Source organism: Aptenodytes forsteri, unplaced genomic scaffold (genome assembly GCF_000699145.1).
Source record: "Aptenodytes forsteri isolate BGI_AS27 unplaced genomic scaffold, ASM69914v1 Scaffold411, whole genome shotgun sequence".
NCBI classification, from domain to species: domain Eukaryota; kingdom Metazoa; phylum Chordata; class Aves; order Sphenisciformes; family Spheniscidae; genus Aptenodytes; species Aptenodytes forsteri.
In genome coordinates this window covers 391,379-401,795 of record NW_008794119.1, presented here as the reverse complement: position 1 = coordinate 401,795, position 10,417 = coordinate 391,379, and the positions used below count along the sequence as shown (strand labels likewise).

General features: G+C 38.3%; 1 protein-coding gene and 2 long non-coding RNA genes across 5 annotated transcripts in view; 1 reads left to right on the top strand and 2 right to left on the bottom strand.

Moving 5' to 3' along the window:
- The window catches only part of LOC103896782, a 6,438-nt gene extending 3,341 nt beyond the window's left edge, over window positions 1-3,097 (bottom strand). The window contains exons 1-2 of the long non-coding RNA XR_657429.1: window positions 3,020-3,097; window positions 374-493 (exon numbers count right to left, since the gene is read on the bottom strand). This is a non-coding gene — a long non-coding RNA (uncharacterized LOC103896782). The remainder of the gene's footprint in view (window positions 1-373; window positions 494-3,019) is intronic.
- The window catches only part of MCMDC2 (minichromosome maintenance domain containing 2), a 10,853-nt gene extending 4,510 nt beyond the window's left edge, over window positions 1-6,343 (top strand). The window contains exons 8-14 of the mRNA XM_009276694.2: window positions 342-573; window positions 2,970-3,175; window positions 3,502-3,668; window positions 4,050-4,223; window positions 4,781-4,923; window positions 5,478-5,587; window positions 6,114-6,343. Of these exons, the coding sequence (XP_009274969.2) occupies window positions 342-573; window positions 2,970-3,175; window positions 3,502-3,668; window positions 4,050-4,223; window positions 4,781-4,923; window positions 5,478-5,587; window positions 6,114-6,280 (1,199 nt within the window). The 3' untranslated portion in view covers window positions 6,281-6,343. The remainder of the gene's footprint in view (window positions 1-341; window positions 574-2,969; window positions 3,176-3,501; window positions 3,669-4,049; window positions 4,224-4,780; window positions 4,924-5,477; window positions 5,588-6,113) is intronic.
- Window positions 1-10,411, bottom strand: part of LOC103896797 — a 14,917-nt gene extending 4,506 nt beyond the window's left edge. Inside the window, exons 1-7 of one of the 3 annotated variants that reach the window (XR_657431.2) lie at window positions 10,212-10,411; window positions 9,178-9,295; window positions 8,225-8,330; window positions 7,549-7,692; window positions 6,516-6,525; window positions 6,049-6,178; window positions 3,104-3,190 (exon numbers count right to left, since the gene is read on the bottom strand). This is a non-coding gene — a long non-coding RNA (uncharacterized LOC103896797). Of the gene's footprint in view, window positions 1-3,103; window positions 3,191-6,048; window positions 6,179-6,515; window positions 6,526-7,548; window positions 7,693-8,224; window positions 8,331-9,177; window positions 9,296-10,211 lie in introns of those variants that run through there. The other 2 variants (XR_002086146.1, XR_657430.2) reach the window with 2 other exon arrangements.
- Window positions 10,412-10,417: the final 6 nt, after the last annotated feature.

Sequence of the window (10,417 nt, the reverse complement as noted above, 5' to 3'; positions counted from 1 at the left end):
GCTGCCCTGGGGCTGGCTGGGCATAAGTCAGCAGGTGGTGAGCAATTGCATCATGCATCACTTGCTTTGTATATTATTATTATTTTATTTCAATTATTAAACCCATGAGTTTTCTCACTTTTACTCTTCTGATTCTCTCCCCCATCCCACCGGGGTGGGGCGGGGAGCAAGTGAGCGAGCAGCTGTGTGGTGCTCAGTTGCCGGCTGAAGTTAAACCATGACACATAAACATATTCGTTCTTTCTAAGTTTTGTATCAAGACTAGAATGGTGATTTGTTCTAATGTATCTGCATAGCTCTCTTTATGAAGTGTTTGTTAACCTGTATTTTGTTTTCATTAGGTCCTTCGTTTGTCAGTGACAATTTTAAGTACCTGCTCTCACTGACTTCAAGTTCATGCTGGAGGTTTACTGCCATCCTTGCCAATATCTTTGCTTCTCAAGTTGTTCCACCAGGCACTTACAATACTCTTAAACTCGCAATATTGCTGAGTCTAGTACAGACATGTGAAAAAGAAAATGCAGATTATCTGGATCTGTTGATTGTGACAAGTGACACGCTAGTAATTGACAGGTAAAGAGATTCCTTATTTTTCATGTAAATTAGAATTAAAAACATGAGTATTTTTAATAGTATTGGTCTTACATGAAAGGCTAAATAGACTATATTTTAAAAGAATATACAGGGCTCCGACTTAGTAAAAATACCCAATTTTTATCCCTGGGACACTTATTTATTTCAAGTGATAAATCTAAATCAGAACTTCACTAATAATAAAACCCGTTAACACTCTTGTAATGATCTCAGTAAGACTTTAGCACTGTTTAGCAGAGCTCAAACAAAACATTCTTCTAAAATGCAAACCGAAGACTGTCCCAGAAGCTGGTAGTGATAAAAGCAAAGGGCTCTACTTTTCAAATCTTGTGTCACTTCAAGCCTTTTCATCACCACTTCCCAGCTATCAGTGTTCTCAGTTAATAACCAGTGTGTAAATAGATAATTACATTTCTATCACTCTTTTTCATAAACACTATACTGATAAGGTATCAAAAGTCATGTACATCTTTACACATAGGTCATAAATCTGGCTGTTGTTACCTTAAACAAAATGTTTTTCTGTATTTATGCATTTCATGTATTTACCCCTTCACACAACTACGAACTGTTAACACAATTTCACAAACACTGCAGAAAAGTATAATATGCTCACCGTTAAATTTACGTTAATTTAAACAAAATTACTTTCTCCTTCCCCAACTCAAAACAGGGCTTCATTTTTATTTTTTTAAAAAAATTTTTGAAAGTGGCATGAATTTTATTTTCATTTGAGAGTTCTTCAGCAAATTCATTAGTATTTTTTTGTTGTGGAAAAAAATACTTTCTTAACCATTTCAAAATTTAGCTGTAGAAATAAGTTCAAATTTGAAAAAAATGTGGGCTGCAGGATTTCTTTCCCCAGGTTGAGAGTAAGATTTCATAAGAGAAATGATAGGAACTGAAGAGTGTTTTGAGAATCAAAATGTCTGGTTAATATTAAACAGTTGCACACTGTACATCTTGGTCAGTACTATCATTTGTACTGTCTTGCATGTGCACATAGTATTTTATTGTCGGTAGCCTGGCAAAATAGGTATTTCCTACTTCATATTTATATTGGTATGATAGCCTATTTATTAATACTTACTGCTTTTAATTAATAATGTTCTCCCAGTTATTAATAGCAGGATAAATCATGCTCTGTCATCTTAAAATCATTAGGAGCCTTTGATTGTGGAACCAGACAGACAATCTGCAACCTCTTTGTGCCAAGGAACATAGCACAGGGGATGAAAAAGAAATTCTATACCTGCTTTCTCAAAAAGAATTGGGGAGGGAGGAAGGGATAACCCAGGCAGAGCTTGCAACTTCCCAGCTTTTTCATTTTTGATGGCCAGGTCTTTGAAAGTGGCATGAATTTTATTTTCATTTGAGAGTTCTTCAGCAAATTCATTAGTATTTTTTTGTTGTGGAAAAAAATACTTTCTTAACCATTTCAAAATTTAGCTGTAGAAATAAGTTCAAATTTGAAAAAAATGTGGGCTGCAGGATTTCTTTCCCCAGGTTGAGAGTAAGATTTCATAAGAGAAATGATAGGAACTGAAGAGTGTTTTGAGAATCAAAATGTCTGGTTAATATTAAACAGTTGCACACTGTACATCTTGGTCAGTACTATCATTTGTACTGTCTTGCATGTGCACATAGTATTTTATTGTCGGTAGCCTGGCAAAATAGGTATTTCCTACTTCACATTTATATTGGTATGATAGCCTATTTATTAATACTTACTGCTTTTAATTAATAATGTTCTCCCAGTTATTAATAGCAGGATAAATCATGCTCTGTCATCTTAAAATCATTAGGAGCCTTTGATTGTGGAACCAGACAGACAATCTGCAACCTCTTTGTGCCAAGGAACATAGCATAGGGGATGAAAAAGAAATTCTATACCTGCTTTCTCAAAAAGAATTGGGGAGGGAGGAAGGGATAACCCAGGCAGAGCTTGCAACTTCCCAGCTTTTTCATTTTTCCCAGATGGCCAGGATTGCTAATCCTCTACCCTTTTAAATCACTGGAAAAGTTTCTCTACAATAGGAATAGGAGTTAACAACATGGGGTTAAATTATGAGACTTCTTTGGCTTCCTAGGAATTACTTCTATTGCAAACCGTGATTTGCCTTGTATGTTAAATCTGTAAGAAACACAGTCCTGTTGGCGAGAAAGCTTGGACTTCTACCTTTATATTCAAAGTGACTTTAAACATTTAGTTTTGACACTGGTTTTATGTTTAAGGGGTTTTTTTGGTTGTTGTTTCTAAGTGAGTCTTTTGTAATGGTATTTATATATATTAAGTATAGTATTATGTTGTTTAAGTTTTGGAAAACAACAATAATTTCATGATTTATGACTGACAGAATTATTTAATCCTCTAGGCTTCTGAATTACAGCATATGTCTTCTGCCTCGTGGCATACGACACCCACCTTCTAGTGAAATTTTTCCTTCTGTGTCCAAAGATAAACATGGAACTGGAAGTGCTAGTATTCACGCTTGCAGTGCTGTGCTGGCTAAGGGTGGTATCTGTTACATAGGAGACTTATCTTCATATAAAAAGGATAAACTTGAACTTCTACAGTCCGGTAATCTCACACCTACTAACAAATGAGGGGACAAAACAAAACAAACATGCAAATTCATGGCTAGGTTTGTTCCCCAGCTTACGGCCCTCAAATGCTGGGAAGATCTATAAGCTATTTTTAACCAGTCTGTGTAAGAAACAAGGACAAAAAAAAGCCAAGGTCTTGTAAGCTTACATTTGCTACAGAGGCTACACTAGAGAGATCCATTGATCGTGACAATTCAGTGAAATACATAATCATGACTGGTTTCAGATAGTGTGTGTGGGACTAGAATTTATAGTTAAACTAGATCGATTACATAACTGACATATTTTGTCCTGTCCTAGTGCTAGAGAGCAGAACGACAACAGTATTCATTCCTGGGAAGAAGTATGGAGAAGAGGCCGACCAACAAGTTACTATTTCAGTTCAGACCAATTTTTGGTCTTTTGTAGATGTAGATTCTTCCTCAAAGAAACATATACAAAAGGACAACTTTTTAATCGGACAGATGGTAAAGCATGTGCCTTGTTATGACTGTAACTGTACTATAGCAGTCATTTGTGTTTATGGTTACTTCAACTTATAAAAAAATGAAAACAATCAAATCTGTTAGTATTTCCCAAAAAGTCACAACTTAAGTGACTTCAAGTATCTTCTAAAATGAGCTAGCTTTCCCAAAATTAGGTATCATTTGTTTTATTCAGAATAGCTTTTGACAATTACTATTGAAACAAAATTTTACTGTATGTATTATAGGTAATTCGCTAGATAATCTTGCAGGACTCAGTATATATGGATATTGAACATTTCAGATTGAAAAAACTGCAATGTTTCTACAAGTCAAAAGGCCAAACTAATGTAATTGTTTTCTTTCTCTGGGTCTTCTCTTTAGGACGTGAGTTTGATTCCACCTAACCTTCTAGATGTTTTTGGGCTTTTGATATACAGGGAGTTTCCTTCGTGTCAACCGTCTTCTCTTGTACATCACATCTTGAAAAAAGCCATTAATCCTGAAGCCATGCTGTACAAAGTCTCACAGCAGTTCAGAATGCAGGATTATGAGGAGGTAACGGACACTACCCAATAATTTAGAAATGTGTTATACTTGGGAACATCATACTATCTCTGGAATCGGAAGGTTCTCTCTGCACAGTCCGATTGCTTATTTTTAAACCCGTTAATACTCACTTCCTACCCTTCCCGCCACCATATTCCCACTAGCACTAATGGGATCATTGATAAAATTAGCTTCAGTTCTTTAAAAGGGCCAGCACAATAAATTCAGTTTGATCTTGCATCTGAAAAACATACTAGGTTAATATCCATATGAGAACAGCTCTCCAATACCTACTTTTGACCAGAATAGTTTACAATCAGTAGTAAAAGTTAATAATCCATTCTAAATAAACTGTCAATATCTCTAGTATAACTAACAGATGATTCTGTTTAGTATCCGAGATCTATCCTTATGCATAGCTGAATGGTGACAGCTGTCTTTATAAAAATATTGGTATAATATATTGTCCAAACTATATTACTATGCCACTGGTATGTTAAAAGGTGTGAAAAATGTAAATTCTTTATTTTCCAGTTAAATATTTAAAATGTATACCCTCTCTCTAGTTTATTTTGTTTGCTAAGAATCTTCATGTTGAACTGAGTTCAGAAGCAGAAAACCTCATTCAGGGCTACTATCTTGCAAGTCGCAGAGTAAGAAGAGATTCTATTCATGGATCAACATTATCAGCATCTGCACTAAAAATTCTGTATGTCCTACTTTTCATAGTAAAGGAAACACATCTACATTTCAAATAGAAATTGTGCTAACCTGCTCAAGAGCTTGTTAAATGAAAAGCTAGACAAGACTCTTCAGTTTTGAAAAGTTCAAGCGTGAAGAATCTTATTTACCATTTATTTTATATATTGATGTTGAAAAAAAAAAGTTTAAAGAACTTTTGCCAGGCAAAAGAACAGTGATTTAAGAAACAATTATCGCTATTAAAGCTATCTAGAACAACAAAAAATGGGATTTAAATTATCACGGTTTTGTATTATGCAAGCAAAAGAAGTATTAACAGTAGATAATATGCCAAGTTCCACTGCTTTCATAGCACGAGAAAGTCATGCATAATAATATGTACTTTGCCCGTGACAAGTATAACTGCACAGTATTTGTGGGAAGTTTACACAGCTGAAGTATGGAAAAAACAACACCCCAGTGTTAACTTTTGATTCACAGAATGCTTGAAACAGGGCAATACGTATTGCATTCATGTCTGCAGTATTTGTTATTTCTGACATGCTTATATTCATCTCTTAGGATTTCACTGTCTAAGGCACATACTAAATTAAGTTTAAGAAAGAAAGTACTTGAGGAAGATGCGTTGATTGCCATCTTGTTACTTGAATCATCTCTTACCCTAAAACACGGTAAATAATGTAACTCAGTCTTCAGTCTTGGGTACATTGTTTTCAATTTTGGCAGGTTGAAAAAAGTTTGTATCAATTTATTGCAATAATAGTTCATTTCAAATCAAAGTCCAGAATTTCCACTGTTGAAGACTGATACAAGAAAAGTCTTTCAGCTGACTTTCCTGCTAAGAGTCTCAATGCTGTACGTAATTAGGCCACAGGCCAGCACCAAGCCTCCAATCCTTTATGCTGCCTTATATGAGGCATCGCTCCTCTAACATTGGTCCAGGTTAAACTAAAGACAGATTTCCCTCCCAGGGGAAAGAGAAGACGAGTTGAGGGGGTTTTTCATTTATCTAGCAGCACAGTAACATTTGTTCACACACAAATTTGGCAGTGAGCCAAGAATTATGATGTAATGCTTAAAAATGGTAACCTGCAAGATTGCATTACTAAGTAATCTGTCACAGCTTTTTTACCTTCAAAGTCCTGGCAAGAGTTTATCAAGTCTTTTAGCGTAAGTCTTGTTTTCTTCTTTGCTTAGGCAAGTCTGCGTTATGCATAGCACCAAATCCTGTATTTCCATTTGACCTCAGTGATGAAAACTCCCTGCAACAAAGAGATAGTTACCTAATGCAGTGTCACCATCAACTGCTGAAGTTTATTGGTGCATATGGCCCAGGAATTCACACTAATGCTAACGAAGAGTGAAAACTCCATGCTGTGAGTAAAGCCTGAAGCTTCTACTTTAGCTTTTTGAGAGACTGCAGTTAGAAACATACAACTGATAAGTTTTTAATATTTTTGTAAGACAGTTCAGTGCTGTTTTGCTAAGGAATAAAGCGTAGCTGAGAAGATTCAATTGCAAGTTTTGTGACAGTATTGTTTGAAGGCAGGAATGATGCCTTCATCCTGGGAGGCCATGGCTCCAGAATAAAGCCACAACCTGAACTTCTCTTCCTGGCTACCACTGTTCACCCACAGTTAAGTGACAGGAGTAAAGCAGGGTTTTTGCTAAGACTACAACTAACAAACCAGGACTTGAGAATCTAATGTTTCATTTCAACTACATGAACTCTTTGCAGTTTCTCTTGTTGCTTCTTTTCAAATATATCACCCACTGAGGGGTAAATAGTTTTAAGTACATTAAAAACTCTTTTTCTAGTCTAAGTCAACTTTCTTAAATTATTTCTCATGTTCTAAAAGGTATAAAAGTATCACCATACTGTTCTGTGTCTTAGTTTTACATCACAGCAACATAATATTAGACCAGGATGCTAGTATGCTCCTGCAATCTGAAAAAAACCCAGTATTTCCACGTTACTTTATATAGACTGCAGGGGATAGTAGAACCCTACAGAAGGTGAAAAAAATGTTACTAGACGACCTGGTAGGTAGGCAGCTCACTGAGTTCAACTCTACCTCATTGCAAAAACAAGTGTAAAGAGTGGTATGGTAGAAGATGAGGGGTCTGAGCTCCAGTATGCTTCTCCAACTGTGGACTTCCCTGTATTTCATCTTCCTAGTAAGGATACAGCAGTAGACATGATACTGAGCAAGTTCTACATCCAAGAGGCCCATGTTAAAAAAAAAAAAGCAGCAGAAAAATTGTACAGGCTTCCTGTCAAATCTGGACAAGCTGAATACTGAAGGCATGGTGGGACTCCTACCCAGGATGTCATCCAGCAGGATCATGGTGCTATTGCTCACATAGCCTCAACAAAAAACTACAGTCACTGAAAACAGAAATCCAGGACTTTATTCATACACGCATTGCCTTGGAGGTAAGCAGAAAAGCTGCCACCGCTAACATTGTAAACACTCCCATTTAGACACGATAACACAAGTTTTCCTACATGTTTTAACCCTTGATTTATTCAGTTTTGTCCCATTTATTTGGTACACTTAAATATTCAAACTAAGTTCTAAGAGCATCCACAGAGCCACTTCCCTTTCTAGAGTGACACTCTCACCTGAACTTCGAGGATTATTCACGCGTTTTCACAAAACAGCTACTCCTCTGCCTTACTATTGAATCAAGCAGTATTTCTGAGGAGCAGGAAAGGCCATGAAAGCATTTCCAAGTGCATTAGAACTCCACATTTCAGGCTGCTGTTTTCAAGCTTAAAAAAAAAAGTTTCAAAATAAGTTAGTCAGTTTTCTGTATGCTTAATCAATCTTATACAAAGTTATTAACTTTACTGGCATTTCAGATTCAAAGATACACATCAAAAACCAGTCAGATGGGTAAACGGCAAAGATTTCATCACTGTGCCAGCAAAATTACTTCTAGAATAGACTTAAATAGAATTCCTTTATAAATCACTATTTTTGACAAGCCATATTAAGGAATGTATAGCCTTAGGAAAAAAAATTCTGCAAAAAGAGCACAACTTTTTATCCGTACCTCTCCCCAGCTTCTCCCATGATGCTTTAAGCAAAAATTAGAAGACTAGTAGCAGTACCACAAGTAAAGGACAGCATAGTCAGTCAGTAGTCCAAAAGTACCCTTGCCCAACAGGCCATGCCTTCAGCTGATGTAAGCCAGCACAGCTCCAGACAGCAGCAAACGTGGCCAGTACAGGCCTTCGCCATCTAGCAGCATAGCTTATTGGAGCCCGAGTACTCTAGTAGCACGGTAAAAAAGCAACTTACCTTCTTAAACACCCATGCTTCTAGAAGTGGATGGAGTCTACTGTTGGCTGTATGCGCATACACAAGGCTCAAAGACAGAGGAGAAAGTCATCCGATGTCGTAGCGCCTTTAAAAGAATAAATGAAATCAGAAATGACGGTAGTAAATCAAACTGGAAAAAACCTACTGATTAGCTGGCACATCAGATACAACACTGCTCATCACAAAATTCAGTTGGGTAAACGGCAAAGAGTCATCATCATTATGCCAGCAAGCAGTTTCCTGCCTGTGAGAAGATTGGTGTAATTTTTTTTTCCAGGTATCAAACACAAGGGGATTTGTTAAGTTTGTCTCAAGAGATGCGCTTCTATAAATCAAAGCAGAACCTTGGTCTCAACTGTTAAGCACAGAATGCCTTCAGCATAGCCAGGAACAAGAGGAAAAAAGCTCTCTTTGGGCACAAAAACGCAGGCCCCGCCCTGTTGTTACATTCAAGCCCCAGATGCCAAGGTATCTTCCTAGAGGTAAAGCTCACTGCCACAGTCGCCTTTCCCTTTGGAATATATCCCAACAGACTGATACAGTTAAGTGCCAGCAGATGGTGATTCGAGCACACCGTTCTTCACTTTCATCTCTCGCTTCCAACTAGCATCGGTTGATTCTTCAAAGCAGAAGTCTTGTTTCTCTCCCCAGTTAAGAACTAGATGCTCCAATCTATTACAAACCTCTCCCCTCTGATTCCTCCAGGATTCTTGGATTGCACCTGCTTTGTTCTGGGGAGCAAGTCTTAAGAGGTTTTATAGCTGTCATAACACCTTTTGTTAGAATTTCAACCTCAACCCTACATGCAAGCTGCTATATTCCTCCTTGTTCCATCTGTAAGATAATTTACAAGCCATAAAACAGCTTCAGAAATCTAGACCTATTTCAGGAGGCTTTCCTCAGCATTCTTAAGTACGGTAAGAAGTAATTACTTCTGTAGCGCCGGGATTCACGTGACACCTTTCTGCTTGCAAGGTAACAGCGTGGCAGAGTCCAGATTGAAGATTCCCAAAGCTGGTAACAAACTCATCTCTTCGCTTCACTTGCTGCCTAAAACAATGACAAGAGATAAAAGATGTCTGATTCGGAGAACTCCGCTACCGAGCCAGCAGCGGAAAGCACCCACACTTCCTTGGGGAAAGGAAGCCAGTCAAAGAAATACCAACCTACCGAGCAACCCAATTGCTGGCTTTACCATTACCTGGGGAAAAAACTACAGCCAGCGTCAGCCGAGATCAAGGTTGAAGAGAGGCATGACCATTTTACCTAAAGCAAGCTCCAGCACAAAGAATGACTGATTGCAGGGCTATTATGCTGCTCCTAATGAACAGCCGTCGCTGGGGAGAGGAGTACCCCACCAGGGTACAGCCTTTAACCCTGGTTCACGTGCCGCACTCAGGGGAACTTAGTGACATGTTTTCCTATCGGCTGAATTAAGGTCAGCACTTGCGCTGTGGTCCTGGCAGGAGGGCATTACCCCAGAGACTGCAGAGACCCCTGGGGTCCTGTCCCTGCCAGAACCCACCATTTTGGATCCATGCCTACAAGCCAAGAAGGGCATCGTCAGGGTCACCATACAACACTTGCCAAATTCCCCAAAGGGGAAAAAAGGTAATTTATCTTTAGAATTAGGACATGAATTTGCCAATGAAAATGATTTATCAGCAAAACCAAGTCTCTTTGCATGTCCCATCTGTCATTCCTTTGAAGACTTGATGAACCAAGGGTTAACTCGAAGTAACCACCACAGTGACACGTACTAATTAGGTCCATCTTAGCCTCACAAGACATACGCACATTCACGTCCCTGGAAAGCCTGCGTGGCTGGCGAGTGCCAGCTGGAACTAAACAACTCCCGCATCCAGACAAAGCCAATTGTTAGTACACCGTCACTACGCTTGGCAACCGAAACCAAGATACAGTTAAAACAGTCTGACAATCAGTCATCTTTCAAATGATGGCTTACGCTGTTTAGAAGACAGTGCCAGCAATCCATCCCTTCAATTGTTGAGATTATGTTGTTTTGAATTGCCAGAATGGGATTTCTTACATTAAACAGTAGGGGATGTTACTAATTCCTCCGAAAAGAAAAAATTAGAAATCGCTCTACTGTTTAACGAGCACGTGCTTGGACCGATGAGCTGAGGAGCCGCTTCGAGGAGGCAGCGGCAG